Raw genomic sequence first — 17661 nt, 5'->3', positions numbered from 1 at the left:
ACTCTAATAATCGCAAATCTTTATAGGATTTTTGTTTACAGATTCGTTTCCTTTTTTAATTTTTATTGTTTTACTTTCCAGTCCCGCCCATTGGCATCGTCAATCACATGACAAAAGCGGTATAATTTTTCTTTAAAAATTCAAAGAAATATATCACTGTCGCTGTCTTTATGTTTTTTTTTTTCCTTTGCTTTTCCATTTTTGTTTTTTGCAGGATTTGTTTCATGTTCTGGTTTGAAGTTCCTTCCTTTTAGATCTAAGGCCTCCACAGATTCCTGAATCTCTGTTAATTTGACTCACCCACGACCACAGAACTAGTTGCGGCAGAAGGGAAAAACTCTACAGTGCCAAAGTTCTTCCCTTTCAGTGCCCCACTTGTTTGGAAAGTTGAAACAATCATGCCACTCCATTTTGCTTCGCTGTCATTTGGGTAACTTGTTTCAAACTTCTTCTGTTAATTGCTAAGTTGCTAAAAATGCTATCTTGAATAAGACACCTTGATTTTTTGTGTGTGCATTGCACAGTTGCTTGTGGTTCCTCATTATTGATTGATGACTCATTTTGGTTGCTTTAATATATAGAGACTCGGGGTGTTTTGATATATTCATTATGAAACGTGTTTTGCAGATTTCTTGTGATTTGAGATGGTTCACTCTTGATGTATTTTTGGAAGGATTGCTTGTAATTTACTTTGTTCAAGTATTTAACCTGATATGCTTTGCTTACATTGTTTTATTATGCCAGCTTTATTTTGCATCTTTGGCTCTGTAACATGGTCACTTGGAAGGTCTTGGTCAAAGCCAATAGGTCATGACAACTGTTGTTTTTGGCCTTGAAAGACAAGAATTTTATTATTGTTTTGGAATTTGGATACTTTCTAGCCATTATTGTACGCACGGGAATCATTTGGGGTTACTAAACTTTGGTTTGGATTTCTATTGATGGCATCTATTGGAAGAACTTTGTCACCTGTTGCTAGAGCTGGAACTGCAACAAATGTTGAAGTTTGTTCAGTAGCTTCTCCATTGTCTAAGTCGTCGTCAAGTCCTCAGAATTGGTCACCTTCAGTTGGTGCTTTTGTGTTTGGTGCTTTCTCCCCAAGGTCTTTCAGGGGTTTTGAAAGATCAAAACCGAGGGGCCAGCTCTGGAGGAAGGTGCTATTCCATTTTTTCATCTGTTTTGTGGTTGGTGTTTCTGTTGGACTCATCCCACTTGCATCAGTACACATGTCAATGAATCTCATGTCAAAACAGCGAGCCTTCTCATTTGAGGTGATATCTGCAATGGGAAAATTCCAGCAACTTGAAAATGTGACAGCATCAATCAATGAGGCTGTGAATTTTAATGCTTCTTTGTATGTAACCGCGAAAGAACAAGAACTAATAGATGAAGTGGCTTATAATGTATCGAATAGCCAAATCAGTGAATATTCACATGTGGAGTCTCAGAAGCTCCTCATCATTGTGACTCCAACATACAATCATCTATTTCAAGCATATTACTTGCATCGCTTGTCACAAACATTAAAACTGGTCTCACCTCCCTTGTTGTGGATTGTTGTTGAGATGACTTCGCAATCTGAAGAAACGGCTAACATCTTAAGAAGTAGTGGGATTATGTACAGGCATCTCATTTGTAAAACGAATGTAACCAACCCAGGCCATAGGAGCATTCTTCAGAGAAATATTGCAATGGCTCACATCGAAACTCATCGTCTTGATGGAATTGTTTACTTTGCAGATGATGATAACATCTACTCAATAGAGCTCTTTCAGCAAATGAGAGAAATAAGGTCTTTCTAGTTTCTAAGATATTAATTTTGTTTGTGTCTTTCTCCTTTTCTTCTTATAAGTAATGCACTGAAGCAACATGGATAATAAGATAACAACAACTATACCTACATTTCATTTATTATGAATTTCTAATTGTCATTTATTTTGTCTCTCTAACCTATTGAAGGAGGGGTGTGAGAAGGGTCATTATAAGTGTTGTTGATTGGCTTTGGTGTCATGTTTAAATTTGTCAATTTCTGAAATAGAGACTACCTATATAGCATCTAGATATGTTGCTATAGAAAAGTCTCAGAATAATTCTGATATATTTTTATTCATAGAGTAGTATAATATATATGGACATGAATCCCTATAATTCCTATTCTCTTAACATAATTACAGCTGCATAAATCTCTGATTTCCAGCAATCATAATATTTAACTTCCTAATTAATCAAATAGAATATTTGATTTATCTTAACAGTTGCATCCACAAAGGTCTTCTACATTGTGCAAAGTAAGAATATAATGTGTATATATTTGTGCATGTGCATAAGGAACACTAATGAGCCCTATCTGCTACTAATGTTTCTTTTATTAGCTTCCAAGTCTTCTAATCAAATTGGTTCATGCATAGTGTTCGAGCATATTCGTCTTTCATACAATAATTTGCTATTTTCAACTGTTTTTTCATTTATTAGTTGAGATATATCATCATTTTGATTTGCAGACGATTTGGAACATGGACTGTAGCAAGATTATCAAGGGAGAGAAGTAGAATTATCTTGCAAGGGCCCATTTGTAATGAAAATCGAGTAATTGGATGGCATGCGAATGAATCAAGTGGGAAATCCAAAAGATTTCATGCTGAAATGTCGGGTTTTGCCTTCAATAGTACAATACTCTGGGATCCAAAGAAGTGGCATCGCCCTACTCTAGAACCTATCAGGCAACTTGACTCGGTCAAGGAAAGTTTGAGGGTGAGTAAATTAATATAGTAACTGACGATATTAGGATCAATTAGATTGATTCTCTATTTACTATTAGCTTAAAATAGGGTTATTGAATATTCTGTTACTATGATCTTTCTGCTATAAATTGAACAGCTCTCTTAAGACATGAAATTCATTTTCTGTTTATAATCCAAGTTTGAAAAAACATACCCAATCAGATTATCTTTAGTAAAGTTTGGTTGGGCATTGCTCTATATTCTCTCATGGCTTCGTACAACCTTGAATTCTGACTTCATCAGTGGTGGATTTGGTTTTCTATGTGCAGGTCAGCACATTGATTGAGCAGGTGGTTGAAGATGAAAGTCAAATGGAGGGCTTGATGGACAACTGCTCGAGAGTTATGGTCTGGCATATCGATCTTGAATCGTCTTATTCGTCCTATCCTCAGAAATGGATTGTAAAGAACAACCTAGATGCCATTTTTCAGCTTCCACTTGTGTGAAATCCTGGTGAAGAAGTGGAGAGGAGTAAATTTTAATCCTGGCTGTAAGTGAAATCCTTAATCTCTAAACTTCTATTCTATAGCCCATTTTTGTTTGTTTTAAAATAAGCTATTCTCCAGCACTTTATATTTCAAGTTTAACTCCTAGATGTTTGGAACAGTGTTAAAATTTCAGTAACTGATTGTTCGTCAGATTTATTCTTTATTGAAGTTGGATGAAACTGTTAGCAATTATACATTTGGGTTACAATAGAGGAAAAATAGATAAATGCAGCTCATGTTAGTAAAGTGAAAGTATTGTTGATAGACAAACACAATGCTAGTAAAGTTAAAGCTCTGAGCTGTATTATTAATTCAAGACTCCTTATCATAATTGAATAAGGAAATCACTCTCATGTAGATTTTCTAAGATTTTATAAATATTATCATGAGATTTTTTAAAATTATTTTAAGACTCCTCTGAAAGCTAAACATGAGCCTTAAGCTTGTTACAGTAAACTCAATAACAAGTCAAACAAAGAAGCAGAATCCATAAAACATAGATGGAGGGAACTCAGGTAAGGTGGAGAAGTTGAAGAGATATAAGATTGTTGGAAGATGACTGAAATTATTACAAGTTTGAAGACTTTGTTGGTGATGAAACCCACAAAATGGGTTTGGATATTTGCAGCTATTATCAAGGATCAAAATCAATCAAACAAATATAATTTCTCTTCATAGTTGATTTTATCTAAATGAAAGGAAGAGATTCAAGTGATTGATTGAATCATGGAAATAAATTCTTATTACAATATACACAAATAGAAAATGAGTTATATACCCATATTGTAACACAAGCAAGAACACAAAACACCACGATGAACAAAATGGATGGACAAGGTAATGATCCTGGTGGTTTTAGTTAAAAAACAAAAGGACTAAAGTATTGAAAAACATGGATGGAGATTAAGAGATGAACATCACATATTTTCACTATTCTGTTACTGTTATCTTTCTTTTTCGTCTTCATCTGTATTCTGCTGCTCCTTTGTCAATTCTAAAGCATCAATTCTAAAACAAAACCCTTTCGTTTCATTGGAACTTAGTTCACTTGTATTTTTGTATCTTTAGTTGGACAAACTTTTTGTTTACAGCACCTTTTATTTTTGTCCCAATTGTTATGGAACGGTTAAAGGATATCAATTAATTCTAGGAATATGGTAAATTAATTTTTACCTGAGTAGGTTTTGATTTCAGTTGTTCCTTTGCCTATATGTTTTCCTCTACCAATTAGGACTTTGAAAATAGTAGCTTTGTTCAACTCTTTGAGGAGGCCATTAAGTCACATTGTTTGTACAACCACTAACAACGAACAAAGATATTTTGAGATTGTTGGTTGTAAAGCACAATATTGCAAATTTAAGGTCCCATTGTTCTAAGGGAGAGCAAAATGTATGATTAGTTTTTTGGAACTTTCTAAATGAACAATCTAAAAAATTGTGCCTCTCCCCTTCAAATGTTTCACTTTGGGGGAGGTAAAAATTGTGTGAGGAGAAATATTGGTCACCTCCATTCCCCTTCCCCTCATTTTTGTGTTAGAACCAAACAAGAAAAAGTATAAAAAAGTCCATGCTCTTTCCTCTATTGATCTCCTACCAAATACTATATCATTACTAGAAACAATCAAGATATTTATGTTTTGCTTGAGTTTTCAATTGAAACGTGTATACCTTGAATACTGTTCATGTTTTTGAATTTGTGTGGTCATATGTGAAACAAATCCAGAATTTGAGAATTGTACAGTCATGCATTTCTTCTGAGGTGTTTTGGTTATAAATTTATTTCACCATTCTGCATTGCAGGGAAGATATTATAAAGAATTGGAGGTGGCCTGCAAATGCTACTCAGATATTCCATATAACGTGACTGATTACCACTGTCACGTGGTGGCATGGTTGTTTCCTGTGAAAAACTCCATTAACTAATGGTGCATTTTCTCCTCTAACAATTTGTACATTATAAAAGTAATTATACAGTTTCTGAGTAGTCCACACCACACTGCACATTTTGGATTCTTGTAGAGTACAGAGCAGAGGCAGCAACGTTTCATTTGGCCCCTGCTACTTCGCTCTATCTTTTGCTACAGTTGAACAACCTCTTCTGTAAAATTATGGAAGGAATTTTGAATGTGAAAATATGTAACAATTTTCACCGCATTTGAAACTTATGATTCAATTAAGTATTGATCTATTAATTTTACAGTATTATGGGATTATGAATAAATTCACATGCCTTTTCATATTCACTACTCATGATTGTGATTAAGTATTATCGACTTGACTTATTCATAGAAACTAAATTAAAAATATGCAAATTTATGATGCAATTCAAACTTAATTAAATATTTTTTTAAAGTTATTAATATATATGTTTCATTCATTATTTTACCATACCCTAATAATCAAAGTTCATAAATCATATATAACAAGAATTTGATATGACTTTTTCAATCCCCAACAGTATTTCCCTTCATTATTGTAAGAAGGATTCTATCATTGAGCACATGTAATTTTTTTATATTTAGCATAATTATTATATTTTCCATTTTAAATATTTTTTTAATATTTTTCATTGTTAATTTTTTTGGTCAAACATCATATTATTTATAATATTTAATAAGTACGTAAACTCATGTAGATGGACAAATTATTTATTAATTTTATTTAGATGAATATTAAGTTAAGTACAACAAGTATTGCTACATTTTTATTTATTTTTGGTATGATGAAAAATAATTTAAAATCTTAGTACAATAATTACAATTTAATAATTTTATTTAAATTCCATTAATAATTAATATAATTTAACACCTTTAATAATTATTAAATAAAAATTTATATTTAATATATAGCACTAAGAATATTCATTTTACTAAACAAAAACAAAAGATAAAATGATAAGATTAATTGAATATTCATAATTTTTTTTCTTTAACAAAATCACATGATAATTATTAAAAAATAAAGATATATTTAAATATAAATAAAATTAGTCAAATTAAAGTTCATATATAAAATGTTTTATTTTTTATTCTATTAAGAAAATAAAATATACAAATATTTTTCAATCAAAAATTACTTATACGTATGAAAGTGTATCAGGGCACGTTACAAAATATAAAAAATAAGTCTTGGCAAACTTGGCTAGGAAAAATTTTAAAAACTGTTTTGTTGAATACAAGTTCTGTCCATGTCTCTCTTGCAACAAGAAAGTTTGTTTTTTTTTTTCTTTACCTTAGAAGTTAGAGACAATAAAACCTTTTACTACATCTAATTCAGTTCTCTCTTGATCAATCAATTTAGCGTAATTGGTATCTTTTGGCACGATTCCATGGAAATTTCGTCTCTTTAATAATATATAGAGGCATACTACAAAAGGAAGAAAGAAAAAAAAAATGCCTTTTTGATCAATTTATGTGTAAGAACTTTTATACCGTAAACAAAGGTTATATATATATATATATATATATATATATATATATATATATATATAAATTTTTTCATTTTTGCTGAGATAGGTATATACAGAGTGAGATCAGGGAGAAGAGGTTGTTGTGGAAATGGAGGAAGCAAAGGGAGTAGTCAAACACTTGCTGCTGGCAAAGTTCAAGGACGATATCACGCCAGAGAAGATTGAAGAACTGATCAAGGGCTATGCCAACCTAGTCAATCTTATCCCACCCATGAAAGCATTCCACTGGTATGCTACCTTATTCATTTTTTACTTTTCTTTTTCTTCCTCACACTTCCAATTCAACAATCCACTTTCATCTGAACAAACAACATTATCTTCTTCATCCAATGCAAATAGGGCTTGCAAATAGGTTTGCCTAGTATTGCTGATGAAAAAGTGATGATACTGATGAACAGAGTGAGTGGAACATTGATTGGATCGGGTTGGGTTCCGATTTATTTATTGCTACATTTTGAGATTGTACATGATTTTAGTATTCAAAAATGATACTGATCATTTTTGTTAAGATTATTGAAAAAGTGTGTCGGTAGGGTTTCAGAACAAGATCTCTGCCTTTTCTGCACTGTAGGGTCTTTTGACTCTTGTTATTTAAAATGGCAATTACTTGTTTTGCTCTGAGACTTTGGAAAAACTAGTGACTATGTTGGGAATTTGTGATGATGGTATTAGCTTCCATGATCTCTAACTAATTGTCCAATCTGTGATTGTATATGGCAATTAGCTTTGAATGCTATCGTTAGATCTGAGAAGCCTCCTGGTTCGTTCTTGAAGATTTACTGTTCAAGGCTTAAGTTTGCACTGGAAATGTTTGACAAATTTACAAGTTTAATGGCACAGTTAAGGCCTAAAAATGAATAGAATTTTGGATTTTGTTGAAAGAATTATATGTTTTACAACAGATGGAACTTGCATAGGTTGAGAAATGTCATTGAGCTTTTACTGTATATAACTTTTCTAAACATTTGCATCTAAATAAATTCATTCTAGTGGCTTGGTTGAAACATTTCAGAACAACATATATGCATAGCTGATAGGTGAATTATGTATTGTAGGGGAAAAGATGTGAGTGCTGAAAACCTGCATCAAGGCTTCACTCATGTGTTTGAATCAACCTTTGAGAGTACAGAAGGCGTTGCAGAGTATGTAGCTCATCCTGCTCATGTTGAATTTGCAAATCGGTTCCTTTCCTCTACAGAGAAAGTAGTTGTGATTGACTATAAGCCTACCAGTTAACCTTTCACTGGGAAATTGATGCCTCAGTTCACTGTTAGTGCTCTGATAAAAATAAGTTTGGAATGGAGTAAAACAAATATTTCGTTATCTTAAGGTTACTATGAATATGAACTTATTTTACCCAAATGATTCAAAATAAGATCTAATGGATTACGTAGATGCATGTTATTTATCAGATTCTCATAATGGTCGATCGCAAATAGGACATTTGTTCACATGTGGTGACACAACGATTTCATGGCAGTTTGTGTGATGCATAAATTTTAGCATTACACGAGGTAAGTCGTGAATGCATTTGGTTAATGTCTATAATTCAACATGTGCGACAAATTTGTGATTTATCCTCAGGAAAAATAAAATCAACAACCATATATGAAGATAATAGTGCATACATTGCTCAATTGAAAGAAAGATATATTAAAGGAAACAAGAGAAAACATATTCTTTCAAGATTCTTTTTCACTCATGATCTTCAAAGAGATGGTGATGAAGAGATACAAAAGATTTGTTTATGTAAAACTCTAGCAGATTTATTTACAAAGTATTTGTCAATGAGAACTTCTGAACAATTGGTTGGATTTTGTCATCTATTAATGATGTAAGTTTACATGAGGGGAAGAATAGTAAATGTAAAGAATAATATTATATAGAATGATGTACTATTTTTCCTTCACAAATCTTATATCCAAAGAGTTTTTTTCCTAATAAAGTTTTAACCAGACACGGTCTTACACATTCTTATATAAAAAAGTTGTTTTCCATTCTCTTATTCCCTATTTTTTCTTTTCTTCTTTACTCTATTATTAAATTTATTTTATAAAAATTTACATATTATAACTAATAAAAGCATTCAAAATTAAGTCATATTATCCTTTACTTTAAAATTTTGTCTATACTTCAACTTTTTTTCGGTGTAATCTTATAATTCTCTTCCAATATTTTGATTATAAATTTTCAAATTATTATTATTTATGTAAAACTGTTTATTTCTAAAATATATTTTTTTTGTAAATATTAAAAGAGATAGAAAAATATGAAAAAATTATTAAACATTTCTTAATTAAGGAAAATTCTTAAAAGCTCTTTTGTTGAATACTAATTAGTTCTGTCCATGGCTCTCTTGCAAAAAGAAAATCCAATTTTTTTTTACCAAAGAGACAATAAAACCTTTCACTACATTTAATTCACTACTCTGCTCTCCTGATCAGTCAATTTTAACGTGATTGGTTTTGTCACGATTCCACGGAAATTGTGTGTCAATAGTAGTTAGTATAAGCTCATATCACAAAAAAAAAGGGAAATTGCGTAAAGACTTTGATAGTTTCACTAAAGGGTATATTTTTGTGGCTTCAATTCAACATTAATTAAATATTTCCTCTTATTAAATTATCAAAAAAATTTATACTTTAATCGAGTGAGTTTGTTATAGAATTTTTATTAATTGACCAACATAATCTGTCATTTTATTTTTTTTATGTTAAAATAAGTGGGTTCCTTTATGTTAAAAAAGTGAATTTTTATAATTAAGATAAAATAAAATTATAATTGATATAAAATGTGAAACTCATTTTTCTGTCTTAAAAATGTTGGACCTGGCCTTGTTAAAGGGCTCATAGTCAACCCTCTTGTTTCTTGAAATTTCACAGCTGTCCTTTCACTTTCCCTTCTGCCCAGTTCATTTACCCTCTCTCTTTTTCTCCAATAGAGCTCTGTTAGAGTTTGAGTAAGTTTCCCAACTAGTCAAAAGCTTCCTCCAAGTAAGTAACATTTAAACCTATGTTCCTTTCCGTTTTCAGTTCCTAAGCCCTTGTTCTACCTTAATCCCTTTCTTGGTCTCATTTTCGTTCCCCTATATTTCTATTTCAACTCTTTAAGCTTCCTGGTATTGGTGCTCCTCCCACTACGTGCTTTCTTCTCTTAAGCTCAGTTCACTCAAAGGTAAGGGAAGCTAGGATTTTCACGTTTTTGTAGTGTCTTGCTTGTTTTGCTTTGTTTCATGCTTAAAATGCCTGGTTGATGTTTGTGCTTGTATGAGGCTGAACTGGATGTTGCTTTAGACTGTTTTCTGACTTGCATGTGTGAACAGTGGCGAGAACTGGTATTTTCGCCCAAACGAGCCTGTCTCACCTAGGCGATAATAGTAGAAGCTCGTCTTGGTTTCTGCTCGAACTCTCGCTTAGACGAAGAGCTTCCGTTTTGAGCGACGAATCATCTCGCTCAAGCAAGAAGGTCTCGCTTAAGCGAGAACTCTTTGAAACCTGTTGTGCTCTCTGCTCGCATTGTCGCTCAAGCGAGGGACTTCAGTTTTGGGCGAAGGGCAATTTTGCTCAGGCGAGAACTCGCAGAATGCTCACTGTGCCACTATTGAAGCTCTCACTCAGACGAGAATGCCTAACTTAAGCGAGAGAGTCTATGTCGCTTGGACGAAGGCTTCTAGCCTAAGCTAATTCTCCTATTTAATCTATGATTGGATGTATATCTTGTAAATGCATGAGGTATAGGACTATGCCTATCTTATGAGATTTTATGAACTGGAATTGATGAGCTTTATATGAATTAAATCATGAATCATGGCTGATTGGTTGAGTATTGGCATGAGATTTGGATGTCATGAGATAACATGTGGAATATGGTGTGAGAACATGGATGTGGCATGAGTTAGACGTAATTTCATGAATCTCTTGGTGAGATTTTATGGTGGTGTTGTAGTGTATATAATTAGATAAGGATTCAAGTAAGGTTGCATCCTCAAAACTCTAAAAAATCAGTTAGTCTCACGTAGAGCGGACTGATTCAAGTGGTGAGAGTAGCAGGAGATTCTAGTCTTTGGCAGGATAATGGTCCTAGATGATTGAAGGTTAACCTTGTGTGTAGTGTGGTAGGGTAAAACCCATTGACAATGGCTCTATAAAGCAATAGAGGCCACCACAAGTGCAGAATATAGTGAATCCGACTCTTTATATATATCTGGATAATTGAGTCATAGAGTCTTGCATTGTTTGCTATCACATATTTGAGTGCCTATTGTATTGCCTGTTTGGAAAACTGTTTAACATTGCTTGCTCAATGCCATGTTGAAAATTATTTTTACTCTAAGTTACCTTTTTTTGTTTGTTGTCTATTATTTGTTTGGCTTTTCCTATTTGCAATGATCACCAAATTCTTGGTGTGAGCAGATATGAAACCTCTGGTGGTCGCAGTGATGATGAAAATGCGGCAGTGTAGTATGCATGGTTGGATCGGGCTCTATAGAGCATCTTTAGGAGCACTATTGCCTATGTAATCTTTTGCTCTATGAGAAAACTTTTTGGACAACTGTCAAACTCTTAAATTCTATTTTGTTCATAACATCGTGGTGTGTCTTAGTCTTTCTTTCTAATTATATTTATGGATAATTGTAATGGTTGATACATATATACTCCCCTTTGTCTTATGTTCTATTTCATATTATATTGATGTGATGTTTTATTTAATAAATTTATCTCTATTTAAATGGAATGTCATATAAAATTCAAATAAATGAGTAGTTAATGACCTACAAGTTATTCAATATATTTTCAATAAAAATTCCTTATCATTCTAAGTTATATCCTATATTAATAACAAAATCATCTCATATCCTTTTAACATATAAAGATAAATAAATAAAATAATGGTTGAAGATAATAATTATGTTATCTAATTAATGAAAAAAATTAACCAATAAATATTTAATTACAAAATATAAAATTTTAAATTAACTTATTCAATTACAAAGATATAAACTTAAAGGTGTGTGTTTTGTTTTTGGTGAGGTGGGTATATAAAGAGTGAGAGAAAAGAGAAGAGGAAGTAGAATTGTGAATATGGAGGAAGCAAAGGGAGTAGTGAAACACATAGTGCTCGCAAAGTTCAAGGACGATGTCACTCCAGAGAAGATTGAAGAACTCATCAAGGGTTATGCCAACCTGGTCAATCTTGTCCCACCCATGAAATCCTTCCATTGGTATGCTACCTTATCCATTGCACATGCTTGTAGCATTCAGAAATGTTACTGATGATTTTTGCTAAGATTATTGGAAAAGTCCATGGGTGAAATTGCAGGGTTTCAGAACAAGATCTCCTCCTTTTCTGTACTGTAGGGTATTTTGCTTTGTTGCTATTTGGTATTTAATTTATAGGAGTATGATTTCAGGGAGATACATGTTTGCTTCAGCTTAATATTTTAAAATGCCCAGTTATTTGTTTTGATCTTGTTAAGAAACTTTGAAAAAACTAGTGATTGTGTTGTGAATTTGTGATGATGGTATTAGCTTCCATGATCTCTAACATGGAAATTTTCCAAGTGTGGTTGTATATGGCGACTAGATTTGAGTGCTAGCGTTAGATTTGACAGGGCTTCTGGTTCTCAGAGATACACTGTTTAAGGCTTAGTTTGCAGTGAAGATGTTTGAGAAAATTACACGTTTAATGGCAGTTAAGGTCTAAACGAATAGAATTTTGGATTTTGCTGAAAGAATCATATGTTGTTACAATAGATGGAACTTGGGTAGATTGAGAAATGTCATTGAGCTTTTGTTGTGTATAACACTCTAAACATTTGCATCTATGCATTTCAGATCAACATCTATGCATAGCTGATAGGTGAATTATGTATTGTAGGGGAAAAGATGTGAGTGCTGAAAACCTGCATCAAGGCTTCACTCATGTGTTTGAATCAACCTTTGAGAGTACAGAAGCCATTGCAGAGTATGTAGCTCATCCTGCTCATGTTGAGTTTGGAAATTTGTTACTTTCCAATCTGGAGAAAATAATTGTGATTGACTATAAGCCTACCAGTTAACCTTTCATTGGGAAAGTAATAATAATGTCTCAATTTCACTGTTAATAACTGATAAAAATAAGTTTGGTGGTTTCCTCTCAATTATTGTAATCTCTACAATGTTTTCCTATTTGCACACATATTTCAATCTGGTTTGTATCTGAATTTGATATTTCAATTTAAGTTACAATTATGTATTTGTATGTAATATTTATGGAATTTTTAGTATACTTGGAAACGAAATATCTACTCTATAAAATACTTATACTTTTATTATGGTAATGGTTGATAAGTTTTTTTTTCTTATTTTAAAATGTCTAAATGATTTTATTTTTTTATAAAAAAGTATATTCAAATAAAGAAGTTGTAAGCTTATTTTTAATGTGCATTTCGATACTTCTAAAACTATGTATCATACGGGTATGTATCCATATATACAGTACTCATGAATATAATTTGAATCAAAGATATTTTTTAAGAAGGAATACCTAATTTGGGTAAATAAGGATACTATCCGAATTGAGGTTTAGTAAATAAATATTTTCAAGTGGTTGAAAAGAGCTACCAGTTTTAATTTTTATCTAGTAGATGGAATTTGAAACCAAACAACACTTACAATCAGTTATAGTCCTAATACTAATACATAACTATTATCAAGTATTGATTTATAAATTCTCTTACCTCTTAAGCAAATTTATTATATATAGTCTAACTTGACTTGAAAAAGTTAGTATTTATTGCTAAAAAAAACATAAAACATTAAAAAATGTAAATAAATTTTTATATCAATAATTGAAATATAATTAGTTTAAATATTAAATATTAAATATTATACTTAAATAGTATAATTATAAAAGTAGAGTTACATTGAAACTAAAATTTGTGTTATTTTAATATTTTAATTTGGGCCATGTTTGATACATATTCATATATGATATTTTAGAATATTTATTAACAAAATATTTAATATATAAAATAATAATATTTTTAATAATCATAATAATTTATAACAACTTTAATATATAATTTAAATTTATAAAATAAAAATAATATATTTATTATATTTTTAAAATTTTTTATATATTTAATATATATATATATATATATATATATTATGTTGTATTTTATTATTTTTAAAATAATAAGTGTGAGACATGCTTAATGACCATAATAGTAGACAAAAATTTCACTTACAGCAAATTTCACTTACCATATATATAATGTTTAAATGTAATTGGTTACAAAGTCATAGAGAAAAATATTATATATATATATATATATATATATATATATATATATATATATATGTTCTGACACCAATTCACACCCATCAACACTGGTATAAAAATTATGATCACATGTATATCGACATCGGTGTCAGAATAATGGCCACAAAATGTGATACTTTTAGGTAACACTATTAGCAATGAGGATTTATAAATATAATACATTAGAAAAAAATAACAACCAATATAATATAGTTTTAAAATTATATAAATTGTAATCTATTTATAAATAGTAAAAAGTTGAATAGTTAAAAATTGTGGAAAAAATTGTATTTAACTCAAATATAAAAAAGTTATGGACCTGTTTCATTGTTGGCCTGACATTTCGACACAGTCCTGGGTCCGGTCCCGTTTGGACGAAACTGTATTTGTACGTGAATGTAGTAGAATCAACACAGTAAGATTATTATTATTATTTTCTTTTTCAGTCATGGGCCCTTTGTTTTTTTTTTGTTCAATGCAGTAATTATGAATAACATCCCACCAAACATAATAATTGAGCAAGAAAGACTAAGCAGTTTTATTTCTTACCTACTTTTTTTTTTTGCACGTGGTTTATATAATATTTTGTAATACTTATTTTTGTATAATTATAATTGTTTTTTAGATTACTTTTCTGAATAAGTACTATGGTCAAAATTTAATATAAGAATGTAAATGTAGATCTACGTTTTGTACTAACAAGATACAAGAATGTTGAATTTTATATAAAAAAAATTATAAATATATTATTTTAAAATTTTAAATTAAAAAGAATATAAACATTATGTGAGTTAATAAAGATATAATAATAATAATAAAATCTTACAATTAAAAAACAATATTACAATTATAAACGTAAGTGTAAATCTCGTTATCTCCTCCACGGTTTATTCATTTCGAATTTTTTGGTGAGGATTTATTGTGATTCATATTTTCTTTGTCCTCTTGTATATCAGTAAGATGGTGACAGCCATTTCTTCCCAAAAAAACACATGGCATTTGATATGAAAACTCTTACCAACTAACAAATCTTTAGTGTGATTATATATATATATATATATATATATATATATATATATATATATATATATATATATATATAGCTTAAATTTAAAGATATTGAAAAAAGTGGTTTCTATAAATAACTTTTTCTGATTTTAAATAATTTATATATAGATATCTATATTAAAATTATACTTTTTATTTCAAATAATTCTTGTAAATAATTCTCCTAATAAAGATGTTCTAACCCATCTATTTAAAAATATATCCAGGTCTTCTTTTCACATCCAAATATGGTTTATTTTCACATAACATAAAAAGAAAAAATATTGCAAAAAAAAATTGGTTTTTCTTTTTTCTTATTTTTAGAACAATTTATAGTCTGATTTTGAGTTTGAATTTGAAGCATTTTTTTTTTTTTTTGAGAAATGGAGTTGTGGTTGTAGTGTAAGGAGTATTAAGGGTGGACATTGAGAGTTTAGGTCATTTCAACTTCAATTATTGGTAGTGGTGGTGAAAGAAGAACAATGTAGTGATTTTGTGATAGTGTATTGGAGTGTGACATTTTGTCTCTATATTTAAATTAATGCAGAAAAAATTATTTTGTGATTCATGTGGTGGTTCATTAAGTATTTATCATTTTTCACTAAACAAGGACGATTTATAAAAAAAAATGTATCAAAAGAAATTATTGTGGATATGTATATATATGTAACTTTAGATTTAGATTTTTATTTTTATTTTTAGCTTTTGCTTCATTGATATAATGACTTTGATAACAAAAGTCCAATAACTGAGTATTATGAAATAAATTTATGAAATAACTAATCATTATGTGTCTCAATCTATTAACTAACAATGAAATTAAAAACTTATTTATAATTTAAATATGTTTTTGTTTCCCTAATTTTCAGTGATTTTTAGAATTAGTTCATCGAAACTTTGAACCAATTTAGTTATTTATCTCTTAAAATATGTGGATTTAGTTTTTTCAATTAAATTTTGTTAGGTTTATTTGATGTTTCGTATGCATTTCAAGATTGTCAAATAAACACACTTGAAATATCAAATAAACCTAATAAAATTTGATTAAAATGACTAAATTCAAATATTTTTGAGAAATGAAAGACTAAATTTATCTAAAATTTCGAAATGGACTAATTCAAAAATTCAAAAATCAAGAAATAAAATTATATTTAACCCTTTTTATTTATTTTATAATATTGGGAATATGGGCCATGAGATGGGTATTTTGGAACCCCAACGGAAGTTATTGTTTGGCATTAAGAGGAGTAAATAATGTTCCACCAAAAGGTACATTTACCAAGAAGCTCAATCATGGAAGCTATCTCATCACGAGAATTCATAAATATAAAAACTGATAAAGAATACGACAATACGTATAGGTATACAGCTGGCATAATTTAATGTACGTATTATTTGTGGTAAATGTGTTGAGATGGGTATAAAAAGGGTGAGAGGGAGAAAGAGGTTGTGTGAATGAATAGAACTTAGAAGAGATGGCAGAAGCAAAGAAAGAAGTGAGACTTGTGATATTGGCAAAGTTCAAGGAAGATGCCACTCCAGAGAAGATTGAAGAGGCCATAACAGAATATGCAAAACTAGTGGATGTCATCCCAGCCATGAACAAGTTCCATTGGTAAATATATATAATATTATTTTTACATTATATTTTTCTATTGATAAATATAAGTAATTAGTATTTTGTGTAAGTTTATGTTAAAAGTTTTATATCGACGACAATTTCATAATATATAAGTGATGTGCAAACTTTATCTTGCAAATCAATTTTGTGAGATTAAGTTAGATTTAAAATCTACTTCTAATATGATATCAAAGTCAAGATAGAGTCTTTCTAATATGATATCAAAGTCAAGATAGAGTCTTTCTAATATGATATCAAAGTCAAGATAGAGTCTATAGCAGCAATTTTCTTGAATGAATAATAATAATTGTGTTGCAGGGGAAAAGATGAAAGTTTCAGAGTTAACCTGCACCTGCATGAAGGGTACACTCATATCTTTGAATCAAGCTTTGACAGCTACGATGGTATTCAAGAGTATGAAGACCACCCTGAGCATGCTGTCTTTGAACAACTGCTTCTTTCCCGCACTGAGAAACTGCTTGCCTTTACCTATGAACCTACCATTGTTAACCTTCAGAAGTAATTAATGGCTTCTGCTGCTTTGCTTTCATCAAAATAAGTAATATTGTTCTGTATTTTCAATGCACTGCAATATCATATTATTTATCCTTCTTCTCACTTCTCTTCCTTTCACAATTCACAATTCTCCAATTTTCTTCTATTCTCATTTTCATTTATATTTCCACACCAATAATAATATCTATTCAAACTATTTATCACTTAAATGTACTCATAAATGGATAGGGAACATTTACAATGTTGGATAGAAAACTTAATAATTAATTAAATAAGATCCAACAAAAATTAAATAAGATCCAACAAAATAAACTACATTATGAAAGTAAAATTTAAATCTAGTTGTACAAATTTACAAATACTTTTATTTATATTATATATATATATATATATATATATATAATTTGTGTTTCTTTAATTTTGTGTGACTCTTCAA

At 30.2% G+C, this 17661-nt stretch overlaps 4 protein-coding genes across 5 annotated transcripts; all 4 read left to right on the top strand.

Annotated features, from left to right (window-relative positions):
* Positions 1 to 25: 25 nt before the first annotated feature.
* On the top strand, positions 26 to 5428 carry LOC114195862 (probable beta-1,4-xylosyltransferase IRX9H). 2 transcript variants are annotated; one of them, XM_028086279.1, is made up of 6 exons: positions 26 to 119; positions 215 to 430; positions 959 to 1792; positions 2502 to 2751; positions 3050 to 3270; positions 5068 to 5428. In XM_028086279.1, the coding sequence occupies exons 2-5, from the start codon at positions 399 to 401 to the stop codon at positions 3224 to 3226; spliced, it is 1293 nt and encodes a 430-aa protein (XP_027942080.1). In that variant the 5' UTR covers positions 26 to 119; positions 215 to 398; the 3' UTR covers positions 3227 to 3270; positions 5068 to 5428. The 2 variants fall into 2 exon arrangements, with proteins under 2 accessions (XP_027942080.1, XP_027942081.1); XM_028086280.1 differs by lacking the exon at positions 26 to 119 and having other exon boundaries at positions 160 to 430; positions 745 to 1792.
* Positions 5429 to 6744: 1316 nt separating this feature from the next.
* Positions 6745 to 8129, top strand: LOC114162612 (stress-response A/B barrel domain-containing protein HS1-like). The gene is made up of 2 exons (XM_028046556.1): positions 6745 to 6964; positions 7792 to 8129. The coding sequence occupies exons 1-2, from the start codon at positions 6825 to 6827 to the stop codon at positions 7970 to 7972; spliced, it is 321 nt and encodes a 106-aa protein (XP_027902357.1). The 5' UTR covers positions 6745 to 6824; the 3' UTR covers positions 7973 to 8129.
* A 3637-nt stretch (positions 8130 to 11766) lies between these two features.
* Positions 11767 to 13016, top strand: LOC114162770 (stress-response A/B barrel domain-containing protein HS1-like). Its single transcript, XM_028046745.1, has 2 exons — positions 11767 to 11957; positions 12614 to 13016. The coding sequence occupies exons 1-2, from the start codon at positions 11818 to 11820 to the stop codon at positions 12792 to 12794; spliced, it is 321 nt and encodes a 106-aa protein (XP_027902546.1). The 5' UTR covers positions 11767 to 11817; the 3' UTR covers positions 12795 to 13016.
* Positions 13017 to 16529: 3513 nt separating this feature from the next.
* LOC114162865 (stress-response A/B barrel domain-containing protein HS1-like) lies at positions 16530 to 17327 on the top strand. The gene is made up of 2 exons (XM_028046849.1): positions 16530 to 16703; positions 17028 to 17327. The coding sequence occupies exons 1-2, from the start codon at positions 16564 to 16566 to the stop codon at positions 17230 to 17232; spliced, it is 345 nt and encodes a 114-aa protein (XP_027902650.1). The 5' UTR covers positions 16530 to 16563; the 3' UTR covers positions 17233 to 17327.
* Positions 17328 to 17661: the final 334 nt, after the last annotated feature.

Source organism: Vigna unguiculata, chromosome 9 (genome assembly GCF_004118075.2).
Source record: "Vigna unguiculata cultivar IT97K-499-35 chromosome 9, ASM411807v1, whole genome shotgun sequence".
Lineage (NCBI taxonomy): Eukaryota > Viridiplantae > Streptophyta > Magnoliopsida > Fabales > Fabaceae > Vigna > Vigna unguiculata.
This window is presented reverse-complemented; position numbering and strand designations above follow the sequence as displayed.

What these genes read in the sequence shown, in the direction of transcription:
- LOC114162612 (XM_028046556.1), top strand. Translation starts at nt 6,825, where the DNA reads ATGGAGGAAGCAAAGGGAGTAGTCAAACACTTGCTGCTGGCAAAGTTC. An exon ending in CCCATGAAAGCATTCCACTG is followed by an intron (nt 6,965 to 7,791) that starts GTATGCTACCTT and finishes TATGTATTGTAG; the next exon opens with GGGAAAAGATGTGAGTGCTG.
- LOC114195862 (XM_028086279.1), top strand. Translation starts at nt 399, where the DNA reads ATGCCACTCCATTTTGCTTCGCTGTCATTTGG. An exon ending in TTTGCTTCGCTGTCATTTGG is followed by an intron (nt 431 to 958) that starts GTAACTTGTTTC and finishes ATCTATTGGAAG; the next exon opens with AACTTTGTCACCTGTTGCTA. An exon ending in CAGCAAATGAGAGAAATAAG is followed by an intron (nt 1,793 to 2,501) that starts GTCTTTCTAGTT and finishes TTTGATTTGCAG; the next exon opens with ACGATTTGGAACATGGACTG.
- LOC114162770 (XM_028046745.1), top strand. Translation starts at nt 11,818, where the DNA reads ATGGAGGAAGCAAAGGGAGTAGTGAAACACATAGTGCTCGCAAAGTTC. An exon ending in CCCATGAAATCCTTCCATTG is followed by an intron (nt 11,958 to 12,613) that starts GTATGCTACCTT and finishes TATGTATTGTAG; the next exon opens with GGGAAAAGATGTGAGTGCTG.
- LOC114162865 (XM_028046849.1), top strand. Translation starts at nt 16,564, where the DNA reads ATGGCAGAAGCAAAGAAAGAAGTGAGACTTGTGATATTGGCAAAGTTC. An exon ending in GCCATGAACAAGTTCCATTG is followed by an intron (nt 16,704 to 17,027) that starts GTAAATATATAT and finishes ATTGTGTTGCAG; the next exon opens with GGGAAAAGATGAAAGTTTCA.